We start from the raw sequence: 15,492 nt of genomic DNA on the forward strand, positions 1-15,492 counted from the left end.
CTGGTCAGAGTCAGGGAGCAGCCATATGGTGGTCTGGTCAGAGTCAGGGAGCAGCCATATGGTGGTCAGGTCAGAGTCAGGGAGCAACCATATGGTGGTCTGGTCAGAGCCAGGGAGCAGCCATATAGTGGTCAGGTCAGATCAAGGGAGCAGCCATATGGTGGTCAGGTCAAAACCAGGAAGCAGCCATATGGTGGTTAGATCAGAGTCAGGGAGCAGCCATATGGTGGTCTGGTCAGAGCCAGGGAGCAGCAATAGGGTGGTATGGTCAGAGTCAGGGAGCAGCCATATGGTGGTCAGGTCAGAGTCAGGGAGCAGCCATATGGTGGTCTGATCAGAGCCAGGGAGCAGCCATATGGTGGTCAGATCAGTCAAGGAGCATCCATATGGTGGTCAGGTCAGAGTCAGGGAGCAGCCATATGGTGGGGTCTGGTCAGAGTCAGGGAGCAGCCATATGGTGTTCAGGTCAGAGCCAGGGAGCAGCCATATGGTGGTCAGGTCAGAGTCAGGGAGCAGCCATATGGTGGGGTCAGGTCAGATTCAGGGAGCAGCCTATGTTGTTCAGGTCAGAGCCAGAGCCAGGGAGCAGCCATATGGTGGTCAGGTCAGAGCCAGAGCCAGGGAGCAGCCAAATGGTGGTCAGGTCAGAGCCAGGGAGCAGCCATATAGTGGTCAGATCAGAGTCAGGGAGCAGCCATATGGTGGTCAGGTCAGAGTCAGGGAGAAGCCATATGGTGGTCTAGGTCTAGGCCAGAGCCAGGGAGCAGCCATATGGTGGTCAGGTCAGAGTCAGGGAAAAGCCATATGGTGGTCTGGTCAGAGTCAGGGAGCAGCCATATGGTGGTCTGGTCAGAGTCAGGGAGCAGCCATATGGTGGTCAGGTCAGAGTCAGGGAGCAGCCATATGGTGGGGTCTGGTCAGAGTCAGGGAGCAGCCATATGGTGGTCAGGTCAGAGCCAGGGAGCAGCCATATGGTGGTCAGATCAGAGTCAGGCAGCAGCCATATGGTGGTAAGGTCAGAGTCAGGGAGCAGCCATATGGTGGTCTGGTCAGAGTCAGGGAGCAGCGTATGGTGGTCAGGTCAGAGTCAGGGAGCAGCCATATGGTGGTCTGGTCAGAGCCAGGGAGCAGCCATATGGTGGTCAGGTCAGAGTCAGGGAGCAGCCATATGGTGGTCAGGTCAGAGTCAGGGAGCAGCCATATGGTGGTCTCGGTCTAGGCCAGAGCCATTGAGAAGCCATATGGTGGTCAGGTCAGAGTCAGGGAGCAGCCATATGGTGGTCAGATCAGAATCAGGGAGCAGCCATATGGTGGTCTGGTCAGAGTCAGGGAGCAGCCATATGGTGGTCTGGTCAGAGTCAGGGAGCAGCCATATGGTGGTCTGGTCAGAGCCAGGGAGCAGCCATTTGGTGGTCAGGTCAGAGCAAGGGAGCAGCCATATGGTGGTCAGGTCAGGGCCAGAGCCAGGGAGCAGCCATATGGTGGTCAGGTCAGAGCCAGGGAGCAGCCATATGGTGGTCAGGTCAGAGTCAGGGAGCAGCCATATGGTGGTCAGGTCAGAGTCAGGGAGCAGCCATATGGTGGTCAGGTCAGAGTCAGGGAGCAGCCATATGGTGGTCAGGTCAGAGTCAGGGAGCAGCCATATGGTGGTCTCGGTCTAGGCCAGAGCCATTGAGAAGCCATATGGTGGTCAGGTCAGAGCCAGGGAGCAGCCATATGCTGGTCAGATCAGAATCAGGGAGCAGCCATATGGTGTTCAGGTCAGAGTCAGGGAGCAGCCATATGGTGGTCTGGTCAGAGTCAGGGAGCAGCCATATGGTGGTCTGGTCAGAGTCAGGGAGCATCCATATGGTGGTCAGGTCAGAGTCAGGGAGCAGCCATATGGTGGTCTGGTCAGAGTCAGGGAGCAGCCATATGGTGGTCTGGTCAGAGTCAGGGAGCAGCCATATGGTGGTCTGGTCAGAGCCAGGGAGCAGCCATAGGGTGGTCAGGTCAGAGTCAGGGAGCAGCCATATGGTGGTCAGGTCAGAGCCAGAGTCAGGGAGCAGCCATATGGTGGTCAGGTCAGAGTCAGGGAGCAGCCATATGGTGGTCAGGTCAGAGTCAGGGAGCAGCCATATGGTGGTCTCGGTCTAGGCCAGAGCCATTGAGAAGCCATATGGTGGTCAGGTCAGAGCCAGGGAGCAGCCATATGGTGGTCAGATCAGAATCAGGGAGCAGCCATATGGTGGTCAGGTCAGAGTCAGGGAGCAGCCATATGGTGGTCTGGTCAGAGTCAGGGAGCAGCCATATGGTGGTCTGGTCAGAGTCAGGGTGCATCCATATGGTGGTCAGGTCAGAGTCAGGGAGCAGCCATATGGTGGTCTGGTCAGAGTCAGGGAGCAGCCATATGGTGGTCTGGTCAGAGTCAGGGAGCAGCCATATGGTGGTCTGGTCAGAGCCAGGGAGCAGCCATATGGTGGTCAGGTCAGAGCCAGAGCCAGGGAGCAGCCAACTGGTGGTCAGGTCAGAGCCAGGGAGCAGCCATTTGGTGGTCAGGTCAGAGCAAGGGAGCAGCCATATGGTGGTCAGGTCAGGGCCAGAGCCAGGGAGCAGCCATATGGTGGTCAGGTCAGAGCCAGGGAGCAGCCATATGGTGGTCAGGTCAGAGTCAGGGAGCAGCCATATGGTGGTCAGGTCAGAGTCAGGGAGCAGCCATATGGTGTTCAGGTCAGAGCCAGAGCCAGGGAGCAGCCATATGGTGGTCAGGTCAGAGTCAGGGAGCAGCCATATGGTGTTCAGGTCAGAGCCAGTACTCGATAATGATAAAAATCCCGAAAAGAGACGTTAAATTCTACAACCACCTAAAAGGAAGCGATTCCCAAAACTTCCATAACAAAGCCATCACCTACAGAGAGTTGAATCATGTAGAAGAGTCCCCTAAGCAGGCTGGTCCTGGGGCTCTGTTCACAAACACAAACACATCCCACAGAGCCCCAGGACAGCAACACAATTAGACTCAACCAAATCATGAGAAAACAGAAAGATAATTACTTGACACATTGGAAAGAATTAACAAAAAAACAGAGCATACTAGAATGCTATTTGGCCCTAAACAGAGAGTACACAGTGGCAGAATGCCTGACCACTGTGACTGACCCAAACTTAAGGAAAGCTTTGACTATGTACAGACTCAGTGAGCATAGCCTTGCTATTGAGAAAGGCCACCGTTGGCAGAACTGGCTCTCAAGAGAAGACAGGCTATGTGCTCACTGCCCACAAAATGAGGTGGAAACTGAGCTGCACTTCCTAACCTCCTGCCAAATGTATGACCATATTAGAGACACATATTTCCCTCAGATTACACAGACCCACAAAGAATTAGAAAACAAATCCAATTTTGATAAACTCCCATATCTACTGGGAGAAATACCACAGTGTTCCATCACAGCAGCAAGATTTGTGACCTGTTGCTACAAGAAAAGGGCAACCAGTGAAGAACAAGCACCATGTAAATACAACCTATATTTATGCTTATTTTCCCTTTTGTACTTTAACTATTTGCACATCGTTACAACACTGTATATAGACATACTATGACATTTGAAATGTCTCTATGCTTTTGTAACTTTTGTGAGTGTAATGTTTACTGTTAATTTTATATTGTTTATTTCACTTCTGTTTGTTATCTATTTCACTTGCTTTGGCAATGTAAGCCCTTAAATTGAAATTGAGAGAGAGCAGGGAGAGAGAGAGAGAGAGAGAGAGAGAGAGAGAGCAGAGAAAGAGCAGAGAGGTGGTGACTTCATTCCCCTCTTTCACAAAACCTCCCCCTTTTCCCCTCCTCCTCCTTCTCCTCTCTCTCTGTGTGTCCCTGGCTGTGTGTCAGGGTGTTTCAGCAGCATTATGCCTGCAATGTTCCTACTCCTCAGAACCCTCCTCTCCAGTAGACTGATAGGATCCCTGCTCCAGTTCCTCAGGAGGACTCTGTCCTCAACCTTCAGCCACGTGGGAGCCGCGCTGAGATACGTCTGGGACAGGATCAGCTCTCAGGAGTCTAAAGAAGCCATCCTGGGCTGTGTGCTGTGTCTCCTTAACATGCACAAGAAGGTGGATCAGCCAGCAGCTGACTCTCACTGAGTTACTCTCTTGGCTTTCCTCTTCAGAAAGAAAGAGAGAGAGAGGACGAGAGAGAGAACAAGAGAGAAAGAGGAAGAGAAGAGAGAGAGAACAAGAACAAGAACAAGAACAAGAGTGAGAGAGAGAGAGAGAGAGAGAGAGAGAGAGAGAGAGAGAGAGAGAGAGAGAGAGAGAGAGAGGGAGATATAACAAGAGTGAGAGGAAGAGAAGAGGGAGAGAACAAGAACAAGAACAAAACAAGAGTGAGAGAGAGAGAGAGAGAGAGAGAGAGAGAGAGAGAGAGAGAGAGAGAGAGAGAGAGAGAGAGAGATAACAAGAGTGAGAGGAAGAGAGAGAACAAGAGAGAGAGAGAGAGAGAGAGAGAAAGAGAGAGAAAGAGAGAGAGGAAGCTCTGGTGAGCTCTTTCTTCTCTTTTCTTTCACCCCTTGTTTAGTGTGAGAGAGAGCGAGAACAAGAGAAGAAGGGAGGTTTCAAAACTTGAATAGCTTTAATCTGGACTGTAGTATTTCTCTTAGCAGAGTGGAGCTGCCTGATTCAGGTGAACGAGACTGTATTTCTCTGTGTGGACTGTATAGTACCGCTGGGCTAACCATGTCAGAGAGCATCGTTAGGAAGGTACAACCCTTCACCATCGGAACCAGGCTCTCCGTCTCTGGACCTTCCACCAGGTCTAAAGGTCCAAACTTCCCCCAGCAGCCGTCCTGGCAGAGCGACCGGGTCTCCCTCTACCTCAGCCAGGTGCAGGTGAGTGTGGCTACTCCTCATCTAGCTCCCCTTGCTAACCGGACCACCCCAACATCTGTACCTGTTAAACAGCAGCAGGAGGACATATCTACCCAGGACCACCGGAACCAGAATACCATGTCTGTGTCTCCCAACTCCCACCGGAGCTCTGTCTCTCCTACCGCCACTTCCAGATCCATCAGCAAGATCACCATCTCTGGGAGCCCAGAGGACAGCTCCTGGAGGAGACAGGAGGAGTCAGACCACAGGGTGGTTATTGAGAAGGAGGACAGCTCCTGGAGGAGACAGGAGGAGTCAGACCACAGGGTGGTCATTGAGAAGGAGGACAGCTCCTGGAGGAGACAGGAGGAGTCAGACCACAGGGTGGTCATTGAGAAGGAGGACAGCTCCTGGAGGAGACAGGAGGAGTCAGACCACAGGGTGGTCATTGAGAAGGAGGACAGCTCCTGGAGGACACAGGAGGAGTCAGACCACAGGGTGGTCAGTATAGGACCAGGACCGGGACGACCCCCTGTCACAGGAACTCCCGGATCAGAAAACATCAACAACAACAACAACAACATCAGCAGCTCCAAGCAACAGCTGCCCAGAATAGTGGGAGTCAGCTGTGAGAACCAACCCAGCTCACATATTAAGGTAGGAGACTTATTTTTTTAATGGTACACAACATCAATGGTTGTTACACTGTGTCTAATGTGATTGTGTCATCAGATTGCAGAATAGCTTGTCTATTAAGTTTCATGAAGAACCTTGAACTGATAGACTCTTTCTTGCCAATAGACGCCTAATAGAGAAGCCTAATCAACAGTATAATTACACATGGATATGCAGGTTCATAGTTATCAATGGCAAAATAATTAGTTTTTCATTCAAAGGTGGACTGGAATGAAAACGTTTTCTGTGGAATATAGAGAGAAGATGGTGGCGACAGAGAGGGCGCCTTGCTTCTAGTCCGTTAGTTCCTTATGTATTATATCACAAGCATTTCGCTACATCCACAATAACATCTGCTAACCATGTGTATGTGACCAATAACATCTGCTAACCATGTGTATGTGACCAGTAACATCTGCTAACCATGTGTATGTGACCAATAACATCTGCTAACCATGTGTATGTGACCAGTAACATCTGCTAACCATGTGTATGTGACCAATAACATCTGCTAACCATGTGTATGTGACCAATAACATCTGCTAACCATGTGTATGTGACCAATAACATCTGCTAACCATGTGTATGTGACCAATAACATCTGCTAACCATGTGTATGTGACCAATAACATCTGCTAACCATGTGTATGTGACCAATAACATCTGCTAACCATGTGTATGTGACCAATAACATCTGCTAACCATGTGTATGTGACCAATAACATCTGCTAACCATGTGTATGTGATCAATAACATATGCTATAACCATGTGTATGTGACCAATAACATCTGCTAACCATGTGTATGTGACCAATAACATCTGCTAACCATGTGTGTGTGACCGATACAATTTCATTATATTTTTACTGGGTGCTAAACACTAATTTCTCATATGAGTATACATATCAGCTATGTAAAATGTGAACACCAGTGCGGTGTGGTCCATCAATTTAATAATCACACACACCGTCAGGGCAGTTTTGCATGATGTGGTGTCAGGGTGTTTAGCAGGGTGTGGTGTCAGGTATTTTGCAGGGCATGGAGTCAAGGAGTTTAGCAGGGTTTGGTATCAGGGTGTTTAGCAGGGTGTGGTGTCAGGAGGTTTTCAGGGTGTTGTGTCAGTTAGTTTTGTACCATGTGGTGTCAGGGTTGTTGGCAGGGTTTGGTGTCAGGAGGTTTTCAGGGTGTTGTGTCAGTTAGTTTTGTACCATGTGGTGTCAGGGTAGGTTAGCAGGGTTTGGTATCAGGGTGTTTAGCAGGGTGTGGTGTCAGGAGGTTTTCATGGTGTTGTGTCAGTTAGTTTTGTACCATGTGGTGTCAGGGTTGTTGGCAGGGTTTGGTGTAAGGGTATTTGCATGATGTGGTGTCAGGTAGTTCAGCAGAGTTTGGTGTGAGTATTTTATCATGGTTTGTGTCAAGGAGTTTTACAATGTTCGGTGTCAGGGTGTTTAGCAGGATGTGGCATCAGGCAGGTTTGCAGGGTTTGTTGTCAGGGAGTTTTGCAGGGTGTGGTGACAGGTAGTTGTGTACGCTGTGGTGTTATGGCATTTAGCAGTGTTTGGTGTCAAGGAATTTTGCAGGGTTATTTGTCAGGGAGTTTAGCAGGATGTGGTGTCAGGTGGTTTAGAAGGATGTGGTGTCAGGTGGTTTAGCAGGATGTGGTGTCAGGTGGTTTAGCAGGATGTGGTGTCAGGTAGTTTAGCAGCATGTGGTGTCAGGTAGTTTAGCAGGATGTGGTGCCAGGTAGTTTAGCAGGATGTGGTGTCAGGTTGCTTAGCAGGATGTGGTATCAGAAAGTTTAGCAGGATGTGCTGTCAAGGTGTTTAGCAGGATGTGGTGTCAAGGTGTTTAGCAGGATGTGGTATCAGAAAGTTTAGCAGGATGTGGTGTTAGGATTTTAGCAGGATGTGTTCACAGGTTGTTTAGCAGGATGTGGTGTCAGGATTTTAGCAGGATGTGGTGTCAGGTGGTTTAGCAGGATGTGGTGTCAGGTAGTTTAGCAGGATGTGCTGTCAAGGTGTTTAGCATGATGTGGTGTTAGGATTTTAGCAGGATGTGTTCACAGGTTGTTTAGCAGGATGTGGTGTCAGGGTGTTTAGCAGGATGTGGTGTCAGGTGGTTTAGCAGGATGTGGTGTCAGGTAGTTTAGCAGGATGTGGTGTCAGGTGGTTTAGCAGGATGTGGTGTCAGGTAGTTTAGCAGGATGTGGTGTCAGGTGGTTTAGCAGGATGTGGTGTCAGGTAGTTTAGCAGGATGTGGTGTCAGGTCGTTTAGCAGGATGTGGTGTCAGGTAGTTTAGCAGGATGTGGTGTCAGGTAGTTTAGCATGATGTCGTGTCAGGTAGTTCTGCAGGGTATGTTGTCAAGGATTTTATCAGGGTTTGGTGTCAGGGTATTCATGACCCCAACACGTTTAACTGTGGTTAAACTACATGTTTTGGAGAATGAGCATGATACTTACAAGGTGCTTAATCCACTTATAATATTATTCCATGAAGAACACCAAGTGACCTCCTCTTCATGATGGATTAAGTCGATTGTGCTTGGTAGTTAAAGCCTTTCTCTCAGTCTCAGCAACTTCAATTATGCAAATTCACAGTTACAAACATCCTACATCACGTGTCCTACATGTCTCTAATTCATGATCATTTATTTTGGTTAACAGAAATAGGCTTTCGCTATTATTCGGTTATAATGTTTTCTGTCAATATGCAAATAAATGAAGGTTAATCAATTTCACACTTTGTATAAAGAGGGTTTTTTCCCCCTTTTTAATTGTGGTTCCCTGAAATAATCCCTACTCTGGGTTATCCTCTGGGGTTCAAACCAACATCAACAGTCAAACACTAATTATAGGATCTCATCTTTGAATGAAAGATTCAACTATGTGTTGTATTCAGTTCAGGTGATATGGCCAATATACCACGGCTAAGGGCTGTTCTTAACCGCAACGCAATGTAGACTGCCTGGATACTGCCCCTTAGCTGTGGTATATTGGCCATGTATCACAAACCACCGAGGTGCCTTATAGCTATTATAAACTGGTTACCCAGGAAATGAGTACAGTAAACAGGTACATGTTTCTCATACCCGTGGTATATGGTCTAATATACCATGGCTTTCAGACAATAAGCATTTAGGGTTATCCCTGTTTATAATATGATTCATATCACTGAAACAAGGATGAGCTCATCAGACTCCATTATGCAACATGACAAAGACACTGTTCAGTCTCTGCTCTTTCCACAGATATACTGTAGCCCACAGCGAGATGACTTCATGAGTACAGCTGTCTAGCCTGACACAGTCAGATCATTATGTATGAGTCATGTGCTGTAATTATGCTGTGATTATGACGTGATTAAGGACTCCCCAGATGCTGTCGAGACAGATAAAGGTTTTTCATTTATAGTTTAATCCAAATTAGAATAAAGAATCCCATCTAATTATTAATTATCTAAGATTATCTAAGACTATTAATGCTGTGGTTAAGAACTTTCTGTTGTGGAGACAGATAGACAGTTTGAGTCATAATATCATATCTAATTAAAGCTAATGTGGAGCGCCAGCAGGTATTCTAGTGGTTAGAGTGTAGGGTCAGCAGGTAGCCTAGTGGTTAGAGTGTAGGGTCGGCAGGTAGCCTAGTGGTTAGAGTGTAGGGTCGGCAGGTAGCCTAGTGGTTAGAGTGTAGGGTCAGCAGGTAGCCTAGTGGTTAGAGTGTAGGGTCAGCAGGTAGCCTAGTGGTTAGAGTGTAGGGTCAGCAGGTAGCCTAGTGGTTAGAGTGTAGGGTCAGCAGGTATCCTAGTGGTTAGAGTGTAGGGTCAGCAGGTAGCCTAGTGGTTAGAGTGTAGGGTCAGCAGGTAGCCTAGTGGTTAGAGTGTAGGGTCAGCAGGTAGCCTAGTGGTTAGAGTGTAGGGTCAGCAGGTAGCCTAGTGGTTAGAGTGTAGGGTCAGCAGGTAGCCTAGTGGTTAGAGTGTAGGGTCAGCAGGTAGCCTAGTGGTTAGAGTGTAGGGTCGGCAGGTAGCCTAGTGGTTAGAGTGTAGGGTCGGCAGGTAGCCTAGTGGTTAGAGTGTAGGGTCGGCAGGTAGCCTAGTGGTTAGAGTGTAGGGTCGGCAGGTAGCTTAGTGGTTAGAGTGTAGGGTCGGCAGGTAGCCTAGTGGTTAGAGTGTAGGGTCGGCAGGTAGCCTAGTGGTTAGAGTGTAGGGTCGGCAGGTAGCCTAGTGGTTAGAGTGTAGGGGCGGCAGGTAGCCTAGTGGTTAGAGTGTAGTGGCAGCAGGTAGACTAGTTCTTAGAGTGTCGGGGGGGCAGGTAGCCTAGTGGTTAGAGTGTAGGGCCAGCAGGGAGCCTAGTGGTTAGAGTGTAGCGTCTGCAGGTAGTCTAGTGGTTAGAGTGTAGGGGCGGCAGGTAGCCTAGTGGTTAGAGTGTAGGGGGGGGCAGGTAGCCTAGTGGTTAGAGTGTAGGGGGCGGCAGGTAGCTTAGTAGTTAGAGTGTAAGGCAGCAGGTTGCCTAGTGGTTGGAGTGTAGCGTCTGCAGGTAGACTAGTGCTTAGAGTGTGGGGGGGGGCAGGTAGCCTAGTGGTTAGAGTGTAGGGCCAGCAGGTAGCCTAGTTGTTAGAGTGTAGGTGGGGGCAGGTAGCCTAGTGGTTAGAGTGTAGGGCCAGCAGGTAGCCTAGTTGTTAGAGTGTAGGTGGGGGCAGGTAGCCTAGTGGTTAGAGTGTAGGGTCGGCAGGTAGCCTAGTGGTTAGAGTGTAGGGTCGGCAGGCAGCCTAGTGGTTAGAGTGTAGGGTCGGCAGGTAGCCTAGTGGTTAGAGTGTAGGACCAGCAGGTATTAGCCTAGTGGTTAGAGTGTAGGGTCGGCAGGTAGCGTAGTGGTTAGAGTGTATGCCAGCAGGTATTAGCCTAGTGGTTAGAGTGTAGGGCCAGCAGGTAGCCTAGTGGTTAGAGTGTAGGGTCGGCAGGTAGCCTAGTGGTTAGAGTGTAGGGTCGGCAGGTAGCCTAGTGGTTAGAGTGTAGGGTCAGCAGGTAGCCTAGTGGTTAGAGTGTAGGGGAGGCAGGTATCCTAGTGGTTAGAGTGTAGGGCCAGCAGGTAGCCTAGTGGTTAGAGTGTAGGGTCGTTAGGTAGCCTAGTGGTTAGAGTGTAGGGTCAGCAGGTAGCCTAGTGGTTAGAGTGTAGGGGAGGCAGATAGCCTAGTGGTTAAGAGTGTTGGGTGTTTATACAAGAGGTTGCTGGTTCAAATCCCCAAGCCAATTAAGTGACAAATCTCTCCATATGCACTTGAGCAAGATACTTAACCCGAATTCCTTCTGGATAAGAGTATCTGATAAATGATGTGAACCCTGAGGTAATACCATCTACACTATTATACAAGTTTTTATGGTAATGTTTCAATGCTGTAGGTATTTTACCCCATCTATATTGAACTATGGTGAATCTCTGTATGGTAATGGTTCAATGCTGTATGTAGTGTTGTAAAGTATTTAAGTAAAAATACTTGAAAGTACATTCACCAACTGTACATTCATACATGATTTATATTGTTGTAAACTTGTACTTTAACAACACTCCATTCCTAAAGAAAATAATGTACTTTTACTCCATACATTTTACCTGACACCCAAAAGTACATTTTGAATGGTCAGGCAGGACAGCAATATGGTCACACACCTATCAACATAATGCAATGTCATCCCTACTGCCTCTATCAATATAACAAGTTGTCATCCCTACTGCCTCTATCAATATAACATGTTGTCATCCCTACCACCTCTATCAATATAACATGTTGTCATCCCTACCGCCTCTATCAATATAACATGTTGTCATCCCTACCACCTCTATCAATATAACGTGTTGTCATCCCTACCGCCTCTATCAATATAACATGGTGTCATCCCTACCACCTCTATCAATATAACATGTTGTCATCCCTACCACCTCTATCAACATAACATGTTGTCATCCCTACCACCTCTATCAATATAACATGTTGTCATCCCTACCACCTCTATCAACATAACATGTTGTCATCCCTACTGCCTCTATCAATATAACGTGTTGTCATCCCTACTGCCTCTATCAATATAACGTGTTGTCATCCCTACTGCCTCTATCAATATAACGTGTTGTCATCCCTACTGCCTCTATCAATATAACATGTTGTCATCCCTACCACCTCTATCAACATAACATGTTGTCATCCCTACCACCTCTATCAATATAACATGTTGTCATCCCTACCACCTCTATCAATATAACGTGTTGTCATCCCTACCACCTCTATCAATATAACATGTTGTCATCCCTACCACCTCTATCAACATAACGTGTTGTCATCCCTACCACCTCTATCAATATAACATGTTGTCATCCCTACCACCTCTATCAATATAACATGTTGTCATCCCTACCACCTCTATCAATATAACATGTTGTCATCCCTACCACCTCTATCAATATAACGTGTTGTCATCCCTACCACCTCTATCAATATAACATGTTGTCATCCCTACCACCTCTATCAATATAACATGTTGTCATCCCTACCACCTCTATCAATATAACATGTTGTCATCCCTACCACCTCTATCAATATAACGTGTTGTCATCCCTACCACCTCTATCAATATAACATGTTGTCATCCCTACCACCTCTATCAACATAACGTGTTGTCATCCCTACCACCTCTATCAATATAACATGTTGTCATCCCTACCACCTCTATCAATATAACATGTTGTCATCCCTACCACCTCTATCAATATAACATGTTGTCATCCCTACCACCTCTATCAATATAACATGTTGTCATCCCTACCACCTCATTCAAAACATAACATGTTGTCATCCCTACCACCTCTATCAACATAACATGTTGTCATCCCTACCACCTCTATCAACATAACATGTTGTCATCCCTACCACCTCTATCAACATAACATGTTGTCATCCCTATCACCTCTATCAACATAACATGTTGTCATCCCTACCACCTCTATCAACATAACATGTTGTCATCCCTACCACCTCTATCAACATAACATGTTGTCATCCCTACCACCTCTATCAACATAACATGTTGTCATCCCTACCGCTTCTGACCTGATGGACTCACTTAAGACAAACACTGTAAATGATGTCTGACAGTGTTCCCCTGGCTGTTCGTAAATAATTATGAAAATAAAAATAAAATCGTGCTGTCTGGTTTAAAATAAGGACTTTGATGTAGACTATTACTACAGTATGACAACTGGATACTTTTCCACCACCGGAAAATGACCTCGTATTTGTTGAGGGACCAATCATCAGTGGAATTTGTCACACAACCTAATGTGATTGGTAAATTAGTTAAAAAAATCGGACCAATAGTAGGCAAGTTTGAAATGTAGAAAAGCTTCCTTCATTGTTCCACCTATAAACCAAAAGAGTATCCTTGGGTTGTATTCATTACGTCTGGCAACGAAAAATGCTTAAGAACCAAATGGAAGCAAACAGAGCAAACGGAACAAGACGGGGAGAGACCTGAATTTGTCCATTAGAAACTGTCATTTTGCTTTGTTTGCTTCCACGTGCTCATAAATGGTCAACTGTTTCCGTAATGAATACACCCCAGAGGAAGTGTAACGGTCGAAACGAGTTGGTTTTTCATTATTAAACAATCAGGAAGCAGTAGTGGTGCGTGGGTAAAATCACTGAGGAAGACAAGCCAAGCCATATTACACCCTATGTTGTGATAATTGTGTTGTTTGCTCTATAACCCATTGGTTCATACACCACCGTGATAGACAATAAGACAGAGACAAAAAAAAGACACACAGTCACACAGTGGCAGAAGAAATTCAACAAAACATTTGTTTCATCACAAAACCGGACAGCAACATCTGTCCTGTGAAGTCCACAAAGCATATAGCATCTAACAAGCAGTTGTATCTCCTGCAGCATGGTCAAGCAAGTTCATGTTTTTAACAGTTTACTAAACAACTAGTGATTAAGAACCACAGTTACCGCAAGTCAGAACAAAGACAACAGGAGCCCTGCCTCCGCTATTCCAAATATTTAAACATCATCAAATCAACAATGCTATATATACTTAGTATTAGACACTAAAAACACATTTCAAATGACCAAAAACAATTTAGTCCAATCAATGTTGTTAAATGTTATCTGGCTGTCCATGGTACTGATTACTGTCTGTCTGTGTGTGTGTGTGTTGTGTGTAAAAACCCTGCTTGTAGACTAGTTGAACGCCGATGCCATCCTCCTCTCTTTCATGTTGGCAAAATGGTCTATGGCTCTGTACACTTGTAGTTTTTGTTTTCATAGGCTACCTAGCTAAAATAGTTGCTAGACTAACTTCCTGGCATCGACAACAGTGAAGCAGCTAAGTTAGCTAACGTGAACCTACTAGGCTACATTTGGGCTGCGTATTGAACTTCAATCGTCTTAGCCCACTGGCACAATATATGAATTTATGGTTAGATCCGAATCGCCATCATAATTATCTGTACAGGCCAATGATTAAGTCAACACCACAAGTACAAATCCACGTCTCTGTCCATGTCTTAGGAAAGGGGCCGATGTAGCAAGCTTGCTACTGCAGGACATGAACACAAGCAGACCAGAAACATGTGTTTTTCTGACAATGATGCTTAGAGATGCTTTTCTTAGGATGTGATTTGATTGGTGTGAAGCCAAAATCCAAACTGGCCTCCCTTGGGTGGAGTTTTGCTGCGCCAGGACAACCAAAAGTTGAGCTCAGCTCAACGCTGATTGGCTAATTATTTTTCATCAAGGGAGGCCAAATGCTTGCTGGCATCAATCAATCAAACTATATGGTGGCAACAGGTTATACTCTTTTGGTCCAGACAGCATCAGATATATGGACTACACATACTGTTTCCTTCCAACAGGTCTTTTGGTCCAGACAGCATCAGATATATGGACTACACATACTGTTTCCTTCCAACAGGTCTTTTGGTCCAGACAGCATCAGATATATGGACTACACATACTGTTTCCTTCCAACAGGTCTTTTGGTCCAGACAGCATCAGATATATGGACTACACATACTGTTTCCTTCCAACAGGTATTTTGGTCCAGACAGCATCAGATATATGGACTACACATACTGTTTCCTTCCATCAGGTCTTTTGGTCCAGACAGCATCAGATATATGGACTACACATACTGTTTCCTTCCAACAGGTATTTTGGTCCAGACAGCATCAGATATATGGACTACACATACTGTTTCCTTCCATCAGGTCTTTTGGTCCAGACAGCATCAGATATATGGACTACACATACTGTTTCCTTCCAGTGATTTCTCCAGTGAGATTCAGCCACTTGCAAATTGACAGAAAAATATGAAAACACAAGGGCGAAAGACAAGTTATTATTTGTCAAATATTTGGGGAAGAATACACAGCACTGTAAAGAAGCACTTTGTCATCTACCAACTTGATATGATCTCCGACAGTGGATATCATATCAACCGTCCTCCAAGAGATGCTGAATTTCCTCTTTAGTCTCACAGGTGAGGTGAAATTATGCAACTTTGCTCACGATACTGTAGGCTAACAACAGCCAGAGAACCAGACACGAAACATAAATGTAATTATTTGCTCAGTTCATGCATCTTGGTTGGAGAATGAGGTAGCAGCAGTGTTCAAATTACTTCACTTAAAAAAATACAAATGATAAATTAAGAGACAATACGCAATGGAGTTGGTAGAGAACAGATCTGGGAACAGGCTAGTAGAACATGGTTGTTGGTAGAGAACAGATCTGGGAACAGGCTAGTAGAACATGGTTGTTGGTAGAGAACAGATCTGGGAACAGGCTCATAGAACATGGTTGTTGGTGGACAACAGATCTGGGAGCAGGCTAGTAGAACATGGTTGTTGGTAGAGAACAGATCTGGGAACAGGCTAGTAGAACATGGTTGTTGGTAGACAACAGATCAGGGAACAGGCTAGT

General features: G+C 46.3%; 1 protein-coding gene across 7 annotated transcripts in view; it reads left to right on the top strand.

Moving 5' to 3' along the window:
- Positions 1-4,418: 4,418 nt before the first annotated feature.
- The window catches only part of LOC110491220, a 95,411-nt gene continuing 84,337 nt past the window's right edge, over positions 4,419-15,492 (top strand). For all 7 annotated transcript variants that reach the window (XM_036945894.1, XM_036945893.1, XM_036945895.1 and 4 more), the window contains exon 1: positions 4,419-5,499. In XM_036945894.1, the coding sequence (XP_036801789.1) occupies positions 4,711-5,499 (789 nt within the window). In that variant the 5' untranslated portion in view covers positions 4,419-4,710. The remainder of the gene's footprint in view (positions 5,500-15,492) is intronic.

Source organism: Oncorhynchus mykiss, chromosome 16 (genome assembly GCF_013265735.2).
Source record: "Oncorhynchus mykiss isolate Arlee chromosome 16, USDA_OmykA_1.1, whole genome shotgun sequence".
Lineage (NCBI taxonomy): Eukaryota > Metazoa > Chordata > Actinopteri > Salmoniformes > Salmonidae > Oncorhynchus > Oncorhynchus mykiss.